At 42.0% G+C, this 16,220-nt stretch overlaps 1 protein-coding gene across 1 annotated transcript; it reads left to right on the forward strand.

The window, feature by feature from the left end:
* Positions 1-2,042: 2,042 nt before the first annotated feature.
* Positions 2,043-15,498, forward strand: RGCC (regulator of cell cycle). The gene is made up of 5 exons (XM_079301952.1): positions 2,043-2,162; positions 2,298-2,474; positions 11,655-11,762; positions 13,277-13,339; positions 14,901-15,498. The coding sequence occupies exons 1-5, from the start codon at positions 2,126-2,128 to the stop codon at positions 14,906-14,908; spliced, it is 393 nt and encodes a 130-aa protein (XP_079158078.1). The 5' UTR covers positions 2,043-2,125; the 3' UTR covers positions 14,909-15,498.
* Positions 15,499-16,220: the final 722 nt, after the last annotated feature.

Below are 16,220 nucleotides of genomic sequence, written 5' to 3' on the forward strand. Positions count from 1 at the left end.
GTTTTAAGCCCAGGTTGCCTTAAGGAAAGAAGACTTCCCAAACACATGGCTGTAAAGAAAGGAAGTTTATAGAATAATTTCTTCACCATGCCTATAAATTATTCTAAAAATGGCTAATTTGAATGTGAGATAATAATTTAGAGAGCATGCCAGGGTAGCAGGTTTTTTTTCCCCTACCTATCCACCCCCCTTTTTTATTAGCTCCCTCAGCTGAGCCCATTCAACTCAGTTTTACAGGAAATCATTCACTTTCTTGATGGATGAATTTTCTGCTGTTCTAATGTGTTGAATTGGCTGAGCAGTAGATGAGAAAAACCTGCTGAAAGGACATGCAGGAGGTCTAGGCCAGGAGCACAAGAAAGGAGGTCTAGACCAGGAGCACAAGAAGAGAGAAGTTGACAGGTCATTACCCTTTTCATGGCAGCAAGGCCCCAAGCAACACAAACCTTCTTCATCTCCTTCATCTCCATGTGTGCTCTTTGTGACATGACCTCAGACCCCGTCCCAAAATTCTGTGAAATTCCTTGACCATCTTTATGAGAACCAACAGGAAGGGCACAGGGGGACTTTTAGCCTTTGGTTATTTTGCCTGGGTTCCTCAGAAAATGGACAGATTCAAGCCTAACCTCAAACACCTTTTGCCCCTGAGCCAGGTTGTGCTATAGACCAAGCACCAGTTCTGGGTGAGGATGTGTAGGGTACAGGAGGGTTGATCAGATGTGATTGAGCAAAAGAGATTTGACATCAGTGTAGGGCCAGGTCCTTGTCTTTTTGGGCTGTGAGCTGTGCCCAGTCACGTCCTCGACAGTTCCCCTTTCTGCCTTGCACCCATTGTCTTTCATCCTGCTCGTGCTATTGACGTCATGCCCTTGTATCTCCCTGTCCCCTACTTTTTAACCTTGCTTTCCATCTGTGTCACTATGCTCTTTAAAAAGAATTGTTTGTAGACACTTTTATTAGCAGAAAGAAAAACAGAGGAAGACCACAGAGAGGAGGAAGCCACAGAATAAATAACGATTGAACTTCGCCATGAGAACTTCTTTTAATTCACTGCAAAAATAAATAAATGCCTCCATATCAGCTGGTAAGGAGAGGTAGACAAATCTGTTTTATTGTCTAGAATATTGTTTTTCTCATTTTGTGTCTTGCAGAAGCAATGACAGCATGTCTGAAAATGTCAAAAATTTTCAGAGATGTTTTTTCTGACTTCTCCCTGACTCTTCTAATTCTAAATATTTTTATCAGCACACAAACATAATCTTAACTCCTGACGCATTCTCATGGAACAGCACCTGATGTTTGTTTTCAGTATGCCTGGCCATAACTAAACATGACAGAGTCTTCCCCAATGAGTATTTCAGAGAACTGGTATTTTAGCCGCTCAGACAGCTTATATTTAAAACAAGCAAGAGCAGCATGAAAGCAACACTCCGTATGGCACGTATGACATCAGGGTTACCTGACTTCAGGATAAGGGCTAGAATCTTCCTGCTAAGAACAAGGAAAACTGGAGAACACCCTGGCTGATGCACCTGGGGCCCTGACTCCCTCTGAATGAGCATTCCCTCCATGTCCTCTGCCACCTGCTCTTCTCGGCTCATCCTCTGCAATTAGCTGACCCAGCTGCCCCTACGGCCGTGCCCACTGCCCACCAATGCACAGAGCAATAACCACAGGCAGATTCCAGCACAACGCCACGGGGATGGGGAAGGAAAGGGATCCCGCGGGTGGCCGAGCAGCACTGCTGTTGCATGCAAAGCCACGGGCGAGCTGCTGCCTCCTCGTCGCGCTGTGTGCCCTTCCTGCTGGCAGTCGTGGGGCTGGGTACGGCTGACCCAGCCCTGTGCTCCCGCGACAGTCCCTCCTCACAGCTGGCTCTGATTCCCGCTGTATCCTGCCCCCGCACACTCCGGGCTTAGCGCGGCGCGGCGCTCCGCAGGAGCCGCGCTCCGGTGCCATTCCCCGCTGGCGGCACTGCTGGGACGGGGCCCGGCGCACCTGCACCGCCCGGGCCGGCCCCGCTCCGCCCCGCTCCGCCCGCGCTATAAGAGGGGCGGCGCTGCCCGGCGCCCGGGCTGGCGGCGGGAGCGGCAGCGGCGCTGGGGCATCTCCGCCCGCCGCCACCATGAAATCTCCTCCAGCCCAGCGCCCGGCGGGGCAAGGTGGGAGCGGCGGGACGAGGGGGCGGGCGGGACCCTTCCTTCTCCCCTTCTCTTTCTTCCCTTTCCCTCCGCCGGGGGCGGGCGGGGTCAGGGTCGGTCCGGTCCGGTCCTGACGCCGCTGCCGCCGCCCGGCAGTGCCGGGGGAGGACGGCGGGGGTCTGGCGGAGGCGCTGGGCGAGTTCGACGCGGTGCTGGAGGAGTTCTCCTGCCCCGCCGGCCGGCGCCGCTTCTTCTACGGCGAGCACCTGGAGCGCATGAAGCGGCGGAGCAGCGCCAGCGTCAGCGACGGCAGCGGCCTCAGCGAGTCCGACAGTGAGTGTCCGTCGGTCCGTCCGTCTGTCCGAGCCGGTCCCGGGGGCGGGGGGCTCCAGAGCGGGGGTTAAACCAGCACATCGTTCTCTTTGAGAGAGGCAGGAATACGGGAGCGGGATCTTGTCTGTTTCTGTAAAAGCGGCGCCTTCTCTTTTGCGTTCTGGGTTAGAACCGCAGGGATGCGCAGTCTGGTCCCGTTGTTTTTACGAGCTGGTGTTGAAGGGAGGGGAGAGCTAAAAAGCTGTCTCTGGGACAAGGTTCGGCTAGCAGCCGACTGCGGGACACCAGGACGTCCTGGTATTTGTAGTGAACTGAGCTCCACAGGGACTGTCTGCTGTGTCTCGGTAACCAGAACCACCTGGACAGAGTGAGTGAGCTAAAACGTGCTTTCCACAACAGGTGGAAACTCAGCCAGATTTCCTTTCGGAGGAACGGCCATCCATCCATTCATTCATTCACCTGGATGGATGGCAGTGTTACCACTGTTTCAGAGATGCTGATTTTAAGCTTGCTTGTGCCCAAGTACACTAGATATATATGGTGTGTGCAGAACATAGAACAGAAAGGGTAGAAAGCTACTTGGAGCAAGAAAATGTGGAATTGGAAATAAGTTTTTCCTAGTTAACTTGGAAAAAATTTCAACCCCTCTTACTGTCTTTAATCAGGGAGAGAAAGCATCCTTTCTTTTCCAGATAGTGAGGCTGGAAACTGCTCTTCTCTTTGAGAGCTGTAGGTTACTTTCTCAGAAGTGAGTCCTGCTAAATGCAAACTGTAACCAGTCTTGTAGGTTTGGGGTTTGTCTTTCGTTTGGCTTCTATTTTTTTTGGTTTTTGTTAAGTTCCTAACTATATGGGAAGTTTGATGAAACTTGCCTGTTTTGTAGCTATTTATAATAAGACTGCTCTTCTAATATTTGTTCTGCCTTTTATCAGTTCAGAGACTCAAGATGCAGCTCTGTTGACTTAGTGCTATCTCTCCAGTACTTGAGCTACAATAGCATTGATTCTCCAGATTATCAGAGCCCTTTATTTCATCATCGTGGATGTAATTCATTTTGTTGACAAACAAAGGTATTGTTTTACCCCTGCTGAACTTGAATGCCTTGCCTAGCACTGCCTTTGGGTTTCTTCTGTGCAAACAGATGGATCAAGATGCTATTTTTCTATTTTATAATGTAGCAAGTGTAGAACTCCTTCTAAAAATCTCTCTACCTCCAAGGAGGATTTAGAGCTGTGTGCCCAATTTAGAATGAATGTTTTTCTCTCAGATGGCTGAGGGTGTGTAAGGTGAAATCTGCCTTTACTCAGTCAAACTGGCAGCCCTAGTGTTACTATTTCTTGTGCAGTCTTCATCATTGTGATATGTTAACCTCTCACATACACTTCTTGTGTCTCACAGTTGAGACACTTGTAATGACAGAGCAAAGTAATCTGCTGTTGAGAGTTATAAAAACCCCAATCCAGTATCTAGAACTTATTCTTGTATGGAGAAATGCAAAGTAACTACAGATGGTTATCTGCTGTGGTTCAAAAAACTTAAATCTTGAAAACTCCTTAGAATTGCTCTGTTAGAATTGACAAGAAGGATCTTTGGAAGAAGATTATAGTGTTCTCTGGCAGAGCAGAAGGCCTGGTGAGAAAAGAGCATGCTTATGTAAAATGGCAAAACAGATCTTCAGGAAGATCTGGGAAATAACAATTTGTGTGGCAAATCCACATGGATTTAGGTTGAAGACAGTAGTGGGGTAGTAGGATAGAAACAGGGCTTTATGGCTCTATACAAAGTCCTCAAAGATCTTGCATGAGGAAATAATCCTGTCCTGTGCCAGAGTTCCTCCCTTGGTGATGCATCATGTGAAAAGTGGCTCTGGAGAAGTTGAAATCACTGGCATGTAAGGCACCAGGAGGGTGCACCAGAGTCTGAGGATATTTTAAGGGAAAGTAAGCAAAACCAGCCAGCTCTGCTCATGGCTCAGGAATAACACTTCTTCCTAAAGGAGTCATTCAGTGCAGTCAACTTTTTATTTTGAAGTTAGAGTAGGATTGGAGAGGAATTGTGCATTTATGAAGAACTCCTTTTATAAAACAGGCTCCAGTGTCTGATGTAATCCAGCTACACTCCCTACACCTATTTTAAGAATAAATGCAGGGAGTTGCCTACTTACCCAGGTTCTTTCAGTTCAAACTCAAGTATTTCTTGAGTTTATTTTCCCTTTGATTTCTGTAATTTAGTGTTAGCCAGTATAGTGCTGAATTCATGACCTTAGTCTTTCAGCCCAGTTACCCCTTGATTATGCAGTGGTATTTTAACCTAAGCATTATCACAGGAAGAGCAAGTTCTGATAACAGCAATCTTTTAAAACCATATTATCTTCAGGTAGTTTGAATGATCATCTTGTTCATGAAGATTCCTTACATCTTTACAAAACCTTGTTATCCAGTGCCAAGACACTTTATCATGTGTGTAGAACAGATCAGGCTATTGTGTTTTAGTGCTATCTGTTGTTTGTTGTTGAATCTAATCCTCCTAACTGATGTGGTGTGCCTGAAGGTTAGGCATATGTATCTTTTGGCCACTCCTGCAGTGATATCTTTCCACTCAAGGATGGAACTGTAGGAGGAGGAAACATTTTATACTGTTGCCACTGGTTGCTTCAGTGCCCCTGAATCAGCCTTAAATTCAGTTTCATGGGAAGCTGCTAACAGATGTCAAGTGGCCAAACTAGAACAATACTGTTTAGGAGGGTAAGAAAAGCCTTTTCTCTCCTGGGGTTTCTGCCATGAGCCCGTTTAATTCAACAGAAATTCAACAGAAGATCTCTGTCAATGCAGTTAATCCTGCAAATATTCTGTTATCCTTAAAATCTCCTGAGGGAGATAGCTCAAAAAAAATAAAACCTACTTTAAATTCTTATATTACACATTTCTGGCTCTTGGGAAAAAGTAGGGTTTTGAAGACTCTGTGTGGAAAGTGGGTGCAGTAGTACTTTGTTCTCCCACATCTTGTCCTGTCATTTGGCTGATCGATCTTTGGACGAGGTCTGGCTTGGCTGTGGTTAAGCCTTGTACGTAGCACAATGGACTCTAGACCTTGCAGTAACAGAGATGCAGATGTGTGTGATGATCTGGGCCCAGGAGTATTACATTAACCACCACAGTTGACTGGCTCAGTGCTGGAAATCATGATGACTGCTGAGGTACTCCAGCATTCCTGAGATTCTGGACTGGGAGTGAGAACCAGTTCTGTTTCAACTTGATGTATTCAAATGAATCAGAGCCCAGCAGCTTTGTTCTTGAGGTTATTAATTGTGCTGGAACTTCTAAGCTGAGGAATACTTTATAACTCTTTGCTATTCACAGCATATCTCGGCTGTGATAAAGGAGGATTTGTGCTACAGAGTGCTGTGCTGGCAGAAGCCACTTGTGTAGATGCAGCTGTATTAATGAACTTATTAGATAGTGCTATCTATTGCCTTGTGTTGAAATAAGCTTGCAAAAAAAAGTACAGGCTTTCCTGTGTAAAATGTGCATAGTGCCAGTGCAGTATATGGCAGTGTCAGGACATCTTCCAAGTTTAGGCTTAGGATAATGAATGGGAAGTTGGACTTATGAGAGGCTGAGAAGGGAAGTGCTTTAGTGTTTCTTGGGCCAAAGTTACAATAACCCTGAGAAGCTACATCATAATCTGTTGTCATGCTCTCAGAAATGTTTGACACTTTTAGTTCCATGTTTTCTTGAGGCAGGTTCAGCTTCTTCAGCTTCCTGCCTCTCTGTTAAAAGCATTGCAAAATTAATCAATTCAATTCTTGTGCTCATATAGCCAGTGGTGTTTCTTTGTATTTCTTTTTTAGGGGTAAGTAAATGGTTTCTGGGCAATGTCTCACGGCTCTTAAACAAGAGAAAGAAATCCTGAGTCCATCTAGAACTCTTAATTTTTTTATTTTTAACATCAAGTAGGTGCAGAGGTTGAGCAGGATCTTTCAACACTCAGTGCCTGGTGTAGTGCCAGCACTTGTGTTTACAGGGATGTGGCTGTGGATGTCTCCATGTGTTCATGCTAATGTCTATCCTATCCAGAGGTGAAGCATCTGTTAGCACTGCATTATTAGCACTCACCCTGAAAAACCTGTTTACATTGTCAGTCTTGTAATATGTGACCATAAAGAAGGCAAAGAAAAAGGCAACAAAAATGATTGAAGATGGAAATTATTTTCCAAATGCTTAAATAGGATTGTCAGGCAAAAATTATGCTTTGGGTGGGGACAAGAAAGTTTTCTGGAGACTCCTAAGTGACATTAGGAAAGTGGCTGCTACCTCACCAGTATGAGGAACTCAAGTTAGCATGTTTCAAAGAAATGAGGTGTTATTTCTTCCATAAACAGTTAAAGATATTTATTGCCTTAAGGTATTATTGATATTAAAATTTCACATAAATATTTATTTCAAAAATTACTTGATAAAAGCACAGCAGAAGGGATGGGGCTGTTGAGGCAGCTTGGGCTGAAGCCCCTGCTGTCTCAGGAGAGAGACTGGAGTGTGCAGTGAGAGAACTTGGTAGAGCTCATCTTGCAGCTGTCAGTGTGTGGCTGCACCACTCAAACTCTTCTACCAGCATCTGCTGTGAGAGACAGGATGTGAAGCAGATGAGCCTTTGGTCTCTGCAGCAAATGCCAGTCTTGTAACACAAAAAGGAGGTAGATTGTGTCTGTGCACTTCCAATGGCTTGTCTCAAACAGGAGGACAATAAAATGCTTATAATAAAAAAAGTGAATTGAGACTCTTCCGGAGAAAGTCCCTTTTATGGAATGATCTGAGAAATCAATTTTTATTACATTACTGATATGTTCAAGGGGAAGAAAAATTGGAATTTTCAGGTGCATAGCCTTCTCTACAGGTATTTCAGTGTGCTGAGAAATGCAGTTTTTCATATGATTTCCTGCTCTTGTCACTTCAGCATACCCATTGCTCTGCTCATTAGAAAGGAAGGCTAGTGAAGGGAGGGCTGGAGTTGGAAGCTGCCTCATAGCTCCTAAGCATGGGGAGGAGTGGCAAGGTAACCTCTGTGTATAATGAGAAAACATACTTGTACATCTGGATTTCAGGCTTCCTAGATCACTTTTGTGTAGCTATGTGATTTGAAATCTTTTTAAATAATGGTGCTTAGATGTGTCAATAGAGAAAAGTGTCATTTTTTTGTCAGTATTGGAACAGATGTTTGTTAGCTAGGCAAATCCCCACAAAAATAAACAATGCAGCCAAGTGTAAGTGTGGTGATGATAAAAATAAACACTGTCCTTGGGGGCTGAAACATACACATTGCGAAACAGGCTGTTTGTATCGTGAATATTTCTCACTTCTACTGGTGACATTACAATTTCCAGATTTTTTTTCTGATTTTGTAGCAAGTAGGCAATGCTCTGTCAGGAATTACTTGTGCAGTCTGTTCATTAAATGCTGTGTTGCTGTTTTATAATGAATTCATGATTTGTAGACACTTGAGTGGACTTGTGAAACTTCTCTCTGAAAGCTTTAGGGATGTGATTTTGCTTTTCTCTCTTAAACTTCCCCACTGAAAACTGCAGCAAGAATTTTACCAACTCCTGTACTCTTCAAAATTGTATCTTGAGCCATGGTATTAGAATATGGTATTAAAGAAGCTACACAGCTGAACTTCTTTGTCTCTTTTAAAATGAAAAGTTTGAGGTTTTTCTCCTTCAGTCCATTACTGCTGAGAGCCTTTCAATTGCTCATTTCATGGGGACATTTCTATATTTGCATGGTGTTGCCATGGTTTATTTTGTGGTTTAACCATATGCTAGAACAGTAAAGTTATACTAACTACAGACTACTTTGCCAAAGTAAAATACACCCACATTTATTCCTACCCCTAATTTTGCAGTGTAGCTTGAGTGATGCTAATCAGCTCACTGACAAAACTCTCAGATTTTAAGGTTTTTTTTTTTTTAAAGATGCAATTTGAGTTTGGTTTGGTTTTTTTTTTTTTTTTGTTGTTGTTGTTTTTTTTTTTTTTTTAACAGCGGAAGTGGCATAGTTTTTATATAAGCACAGGGACTAGAATCAATGTACAAAGTGAATAATAAGTAATGAATTGCAAACTTGTGGAGGGAGAGAAGGAGCTGGGTGAGGAAGGACAGCAGCAATGAGATCCCTGGCATCAGCCCCTGGCTATTTGGTTTCAGAGGATGTAGTATTTGTCTGGCAGTGGAACTCTTCCAAGGGCCATTATTGGAGGTGAATGAACAAATCTTGGCTTTGGCAGCTGGTAGAGAGCAAAGACTTTTCCCAGAGCTTTCTGCCCCACAGCCACACTTTGCCAAAGAGGATATTTTTCTGTGGCTGATGTCACAAGTATTTTTTAACAGTACATTGTTTTCAGCAGTTATGGTGACCTTGCTGGTAGAGTCAATGCATTTCTCCTTACATCACTAGAATTTCTGATGCTTGGTGGCATGAATAAGCCACAGTCAGTAGCTAAAGTATATTTTTGCTCTGAGAAAGATAAATGTTGATATTTTCCCGAAACTATTACAAGTCATCAGAAGATAACACTATTATGTGGAAACATTTCACCTTTTGAAACTGGTAGAAAAACATTTTGAGATTTAAAGCAACAGTTTTGTCATATTTTTATTTTTGTCTATTTGTAAATATTTCCAGCATAAGGTTTGTGGGAGCCTGTATGAAATAACATTTTCTGATGTCAACCCAGCCTTTTGCTACATTTGGTGTCTGGATGTTCATAGCAGAGATTTCACATTAAAAGCATACTCAGATTTATAACTACAGTTCTCTGTATATTTATTAATTCAATGAACTATAAAGCCTTTAAAATATTAATTAATCTGGAAATTCTTTTTCTCATTTTTCAAATAAATGGCCTGAAAAGTGTTTTATCTTTGGTCTGTTCTGTCAGTGTTCCAGTGAATTGCAGTCTTGGCTACAGCACTGTGTGAGCTATTACAAGTGACTTGGCTTTCTGGTGACGGTAGGGATTTTGTCCTGAACAGCTAGAATTTTCCATTCTGTGTTTCTTAGTCACTGGGGTTTTCATCTGGGCTGCAAAAAATGTGGCCTTAGTAGGCAATTGTTCTGTAAACTGATTTCAGAGGAAAATTGCCAAACCTTTAATGGAGAGAAAGTATCGGTTGATATACAGGGTTCAAGTGGTGCAGTACAGCACTGGTGACACACATAATTGCAGAGCATTACCAGGTTTCTTTCACCCTTGGTTTTGGTTTTCTTTTCCCATTTTCCCCCTGTTTTTAGGAGCTACTTTAAAAAGGACTTATCTTTTTTTCCCATTTTTTTCTATCTAAAATTATCTAATTTCTGCATTGTATTCACAAAGTCTCTCTCGTATTTGGAGTTTCAAGTGGCTGGGTTTTGACTTGCTGAAGTTTAGAGAGAACAGCACTTCTTAAGAGTGAAGGTAAAGAAGTTGCAGTTAGAGGGTAGTTTGAAGAAGCATACCCATCTCTATAAACAAGAAATGCCAAGTGGTGGCTGCCCAGGTGGCAGATGTCAGTCACATCATCAGTCACGTTTCTGTGGTGCTGTGGGTCACAGGTGTTTGCCAGAACAGGATCTGAGATGAAGGCAGAGGAAAATGAAAGATATAGCACAGTGGTGGACCAAAATGCACGGGAAAGAGGAAAGCATTATTCCAGGCTGGAGCTCTTCCCGCAATCCTTTTCAGTGTGTATTGTAACAGGTGAGCTTGGAAGCTGACACAGAAGAAACAAATCAGCTTTTGTGGCTGAGGAAGGATCTGAGAGGCTTTGTAGGTTCAGTTATCAGGTCAGACTTGACACTGTGCCTGTATGCTCCTGTGGAAGGTCCTTTTGTGCTGGAAAGGACACCAGATTACTGGAGGTGTGGTGTGGACACACATTCTTCCCAAAGACAGCTGAACTGGAGGCAGAGGAGTCTCTAAGAGGATGGTCTCAGTGCCTGCTGTCTGGAGACACACAGACATTCAGTGGAGGTGTAGATGTGCAATCTTGCCAAGGCAGGCTGTGGTCCTGCCCCCTTTGGCTGATTCTTCCAGACACCCTTAATTCAGCTAAAGCAGTCCTCTCCTGGCACAGGCATCCAAGGAAGTGTGACAGTTCTCTCTTGAATGGCCCTGGTGCCACAGTGGAGCCACCTCCCAGGCAGTGGCTCCAGGGACAGGTGCTGTGTGTGCTGCAGGGAGCAGAATTGCTGGCCTCAGTGGCAAGCAGTAGTGGTCACCGTATATTGACATACATTGATGTCCTAGTAATGTGCCAAGGAAATGGAAGTCATGGATGTGTTTGTGTGTTTGTATCACAGTGGTGTCTTCTTGTAGAATTACAGTTTTCAGGTCACTGGCTTGAAACTGCAGGGCCAGCAGTCTCTTTTAGGGTGACTCCTTCCAGTGAAGCCAGGACTAATAATTGGGGTGCCCTGTGCATGAAGATACTTTTTGATGCTTTTTGAACTCAAGGCCTCCTGTAAAATACAAGAACATCAAAATGGTATTGGGTGCTTTTCTGTTCCATGCCAGGGTATATGAAGCTTCCTCTGAAAGATCACCTAAAATAAGATTGAAGGATATCTTGTGTACCAATCTACTGCTTCATGAGCTCCAGAGTGTCACAGAATAAAAGAATTTAAAAAGCCACACCTAAAGCAGCAGAGTAATGTATGGAGAAAGGGGATGTGCTTGCTTTGGGGATAAAGGACAGCACTAAACATATTCTTTATTCTGGGAGGCTGTCTTTGGGAGCTCTCAATTCAGGTTTTTTTTTTTTTTGTTAACTTTTGCAAAAATTAGGTGACAGGATTTCTCAGAATATTGTGAATTAGGCAGGTCCTACCAGGTCTAATTTTGCTGTTGTGGCATAATTATAATTTCTGTTTAATTTTTCAAGTGGTGCTGACTTCAGGGAAAGCTAACACTTTCCTTACTAGGGATGAGGATTGTGCCTAGAGATGCTTTCTTTTTAACAGTGGGATTGGGAGCAGCAGCCTTCACACAATAAAAGGCTTATTTATTCACTTCTCTGGTTCTGAAGACTTTAAATTGGAGCCCTACAGACTTTGAAGTCTGTATAGAAGAGTCAGCATTTTGGGTTTCAATTATATTGCAAACTTCCAGAAGGTGTCAAATTTACTTTATAATGTTTCTTTTTTACAGGTGCAGATTCCCTCTACAGAAATAGCTTCAGTCTCAGTGATGAAAAGCTCAACTCTTCCACTGCATCTACTCCAAGCTTGCCATCCCCTTCAGTAACTCCTTGTAAAGGTATCTTAATTCTAACTGTTGGCATTTCTTCCTAATCCTCAATTATATGACCTTCTTGCTGGGAGCCAGGATTCACAAGCTTGCATGGATTTTTTTTTCTTTGCTTTTTTTTTCTTTGTGTTTTTTTTTTTTTTGTTGTTGTTGTTGTTTCTGGTTTTTGTTGGGTTTTTTTAAGTGAAACAAAACTCAGGATTACTGTTGAGCACACTACAGATCTGAGTATTGTTGTCTTGCTTATAAAAGGCAATAACGTTCTGTATCTGCACTTTGCTGGTGGCCTGGCAACTCTTTTAGTTTTGAAACACTGAGCTAAAAAATTAGAGTTTTCTGGCTGATAAGGATTAATTATTAACTTCTGTTACTTCTTTACTGAAGCAACTCAGTGGCTAGTGTCCCATTTCCCGGTAAAAATGCTTGAATGCAGGGGTAGAGGGACTCCTCTGAAGCCTTGTGCTGCCAGTTAACACAACTGCTCAGATCCATAGAGCCCTTACACAGTGCTTATACAAGCCATATATTAGCAATTCCTTCCTCCTTTGAAGCTGTGCTCTTTCAAAGAGGCTTCTGTCTTGCAGCTGATCTGCCTACCCAGGACAGTGTTTCTTTCAGGTTAACTTGAGTTAACCCTGGAGCAAACATGTCAATAATTGAACACTCACACATAGGTACTGCATGGTGCTTTTGTCACAACTACTCTCCTCAGGTGCATGTTCAGTAATCTTTCACACTTTCATATCTTTTCCACAGTGACCAGCCACAAAAAACCACAAGCTAAATGCTTTCTTTTAGTGGGATGCTAGGGGAGAAGTAGTGAGTAACAGTTTCTATGAAGTAGCAAAAAAGAGCCCAATTAAACTGACATGAAATATTTGGTGAAGAATTACATTAGAGGACAAGATGTTCTTCCTGATGAGAAGACAGAAGGAGGTGGAACTGGCTTGGAAAAGACCACAGAAATGAGATGAGGAAGCAACTTGCAGTAAAACTAGGCTGAATGGAACCTCTGGTGTTTCCAGGAGTGGAAAATTTGGTGGCTATTTAGTTCCAAATTTATAGTGTATGATCAAAGGATCTGGCAGCACAGCAAACCTATGATACTGTCATGATTATAAAGGGCTGAGATTTGAATAGCACTGGGAATGCATTAGGGTTAATTAGGGTCATGCATGCAGCATCTGAAGAGATGAAGGATGGCCACTGTAGCCAACACATGGACTGGCTGATATGTATCTCTTATTCTTCACTGCAACCTTTTCTTTTCAAGGAGACTACATGAAGTATTGCTTTGCTGCTATCTATCTGTTGTTTTCTATTTGAAAACCAAAAAAGCTAGAATTTCAGTTCAGTCTCCCACGTTTTCTAAGTGCTTTTGGACATTGCAGCAACTCTATTGAGCTTTGCTAATGATAATCCACAGCATGTTTGGTACCCCCAAAAATTATTTGGAGGCTTGTGCGTTTCTTCTAGCCAGAGAAACATATCGTGTCTAAACAGTATTGACCCTTATTTTGCAGCAAAGCTTGGAGACACAAAAGAACTGGAGGACTTCATTGCTGATCTTGACAGAACACTAGCAAGTAAGTAGATTTCTATTAGTTGTTTGCTTCTTACTTGTTACAGAATGTTGAAAGCCAATAGAAACAGTTTATATAATGTGGCTTCCTTTTAGTTTGCTACTCCTGTGGATCATTATCTGGATAAAAAGGTAAAACAGGCTAAAATCAGACTTTGCCTGAATGTTCAAGGCATGCAGTTCAGCCTGTGTGACAAAGGCTGAACTCCATGAATCCCTGGTCTCACCTGGTTTCTTAAATACTCAAAACTCTGTTTAAAGCTGGTGACCTATTTCTTCATTAGAAAGCTGGGTAACTGGAGGAGTATCCTTACACGAGGAAAAATATTTTTGTTCTAGATTTTGCTTTATGAAAGACTTAAAGAGCAGATATTTGTCTCTATTGACTGAAACTAAATGTCAAAAATCCTGTTTGTGCTTGTCTTTACCAGGAATGGAATTTGGATCACTTTTTCTGCCACTATTTAGAACTTGTATTTTTCAGCTACAGTAATGAATTCTTCATTATGATTTTTAAAGGAAAACAATCAAAAAACTGGCCACCTATTGCCAGCCATGTACTCTGCCTATTCCTTTTGCTTCTTCCTCTTCTGTTGTGGACATTATACCATTTCTGTTGTGTTTCAGGTTGGAAGGTTTTCTGTGTGGAACTGGGTATAGAGCCCAAACCAACAGGCTGTAGGACTAGACCTAAATAGTAACATAAACAAAGCCCTCTGAAGCTATGAACTGAGAGTTTTGTGTATTAATTAGGTATTTTCCCCTTCCCTGTATTTCTTGAAGATGTGGATATAATTCAAGACAGCTGCCCTTATGAGCTTCCTGCTTCCCTGCTGTCTTACTTGTATTTTAATCCTGGTTTCACTTCTCATACTTAAAATACATTTTCTAGTTTCCTGTCTTCTGCCATGGATGTAAGCTTGAACTAACTCTATTACCACTGAAATTTAATTGACTACTCTTCTTTTTAAAAAATCCAAGTTTTTGAAGGTTTGTGCAGGAAAATTGAAAGCCCAAACCAGTAAATATTTGCATTGCTGTATCTTGCACAGCCATGCTGCAACTCTAAAGGGTCTGCCTGTAACGTGTAGGTTTCATTTTTTCCTTTGCAAGCACATCAAAAGTGAAGGCAGGAACTGCCACCTGCTCTAGTGGCTTTGTGCTTTTATTTGTGTGTGATTTTTTATTTTTTTTAAAATCCCAACTAGACAAATCTCCAGTGATCTAAGCAGAGTTCCATTTGTACAATATCACTGTACAGTGAGGAAGAAGTCCAACTTCCATCTGGTATTTGTCATCACATTTTTGAGGAGTTGTGTATATGCTTGAGGTTACACAGAACTTTGTGCAGATACTTTTCCAAGCCTAATGCCCTTGTTAAAACAGTGTTTGCCTTGTCTTTTTTGCACACCAACATTTCAGCTTTCATGTTAACTTAAAAAAAGACATAATTTGGCTTGTCAGGCAGACTTGCAAGCTGGGCATAGGCAAGTGTCTGATATGTCAACAACATGCAATCTTATTTAATAGAGAGCTTAATGATCTTTCTTGTTCTGCATTTTCAGGTATGTGAAATGAATTTTCAGCACTGTGCTTGTATGTGAATGTCCTCTGAAGGATAAGTGACATCACTCAGTGAGAACTGCTGCCCTTGTCTGCTAACTTTGCTCCCCAAGACACCCTCTGAACATAACCTTTTTGAACTCCTACAAGTATTTAACTGGCAACATTGGTTTTGGGTTATATATTTTTTTTTCATTTTGCAGCAGATGGAATAAGATAACTTAAATGTTAGAGCTGTATTTTGCTTTAAAATATAGCTTGAATTTTAATTTAAAGTTGCTTTTATGCAAATATATTTGTAATTTTATATAGTTGAAGACTTTAATGCTTTTTTTTTCCATTATAATATATTTTTGTATGCAACTAAATCCTGAACTGGAATCCAAATGTCTAGAAGCTTCCTATGAACATGCAAATTCTGAAATATAAGTACAAATTAAACTTATTGAAAACAACATGCTTTAAAATATCTTGATAATTATATATTTTCTGTTGGGCGAAATTTGTTATGCTAGTTTAATGTGGTTGCTTAAATAAGAGAACTTTGTACTATGTAAAATTTAATACAATCAGAAAATAATAAATTTGGTCAAACTGCTACTTCAGAGTTGTGTTGATAGAAATGACATAACACTGACTTACTAGACATTTGAACAATAACATTTATTTGAAAGCCTATGTAAAATCTGGTTTTAAACTCTGACATTTGACATGAAGCACTCACTATGTGGAAGGTCAGACCTTTAGGCCCATGAGTTTAAAGGCATGGAGGTCCTGTACCACTGAGAAAACACTTGTGTCTGGATGTTCCTAACACCAGGCCCTTGGGTCTGGAGCAGCCAACCAACCTGAAAAGACTTCCTGGCCATCAGTGTGCTGCTGAAAGAGGGAAGGTGAGCCTGTGCTTTTACAAGGAACCTGGTTCTTTCCATATGCATCAGGCTCTGGCACTGTCATTATGTGAGCTCTCCTCCAGCTGCAGGCATCACACCTGCTCTGCTGCCTGAGCTCTACTCTCCAGTCTCTTCAGACCAAGGGAGCTGGGGCTGGGCTGCTTTCAGCTCCTGCCTAATTTTAACCAAAGCTGTCTCCTGAGCAGTTGCTTGAATGGTTCAGTTGCTGTGTCCCCTTGATGTGTCATCCTTGAGTGTGTGTACCTGTGGTACCTGCTTAGGGGACTTTAAAGGACAGATTGGACCTGCCCTTCTGCAGCTTGTAGAAAACCTGTTACTGTTATGTGTGTTTCCTAATAGGAACACCATAAGGATGATGCAGATCCATCTCCCTGGATTTTAGATTTCCTAAAAATTTACTAAAATATT

Source organism: Erithacus rubecula (assembly GCF_903797595.1).
Source record: "Erithacus rubecula genome assembly, chromosome: 1".
NCBI lineage: Eukaryota > Metazoa > Chordata > Aves > Passeriformes > Muscicapidae > Erithacus > Erithacus rubecula.

Excerpts from the sequence above, each read along its gene's own strand:
- RGCC (XM_079301952.1), top strand. The coding sequence starts at position 2,126 with ATGAAATCTCCTCCAGCCCAGCGCCCGGCGGGGCAAG. Across the intron at positions 2,163-2,297 it reads CCAGCGCCCGGCGGGGCAAG|TGCCGGGGGAGGACGGCGGG; the intron begins GTGGGAGCGGCG and ends GCCGCCCGGCAG. Across the intron at positions 11,763-13,276 it reads TTCAGTAACTCCTTGTAAAG|CAAAGCTTGGAGACACAAAA; the intron begins GTATCTTAATTC and ends CTTATTTTGCAG.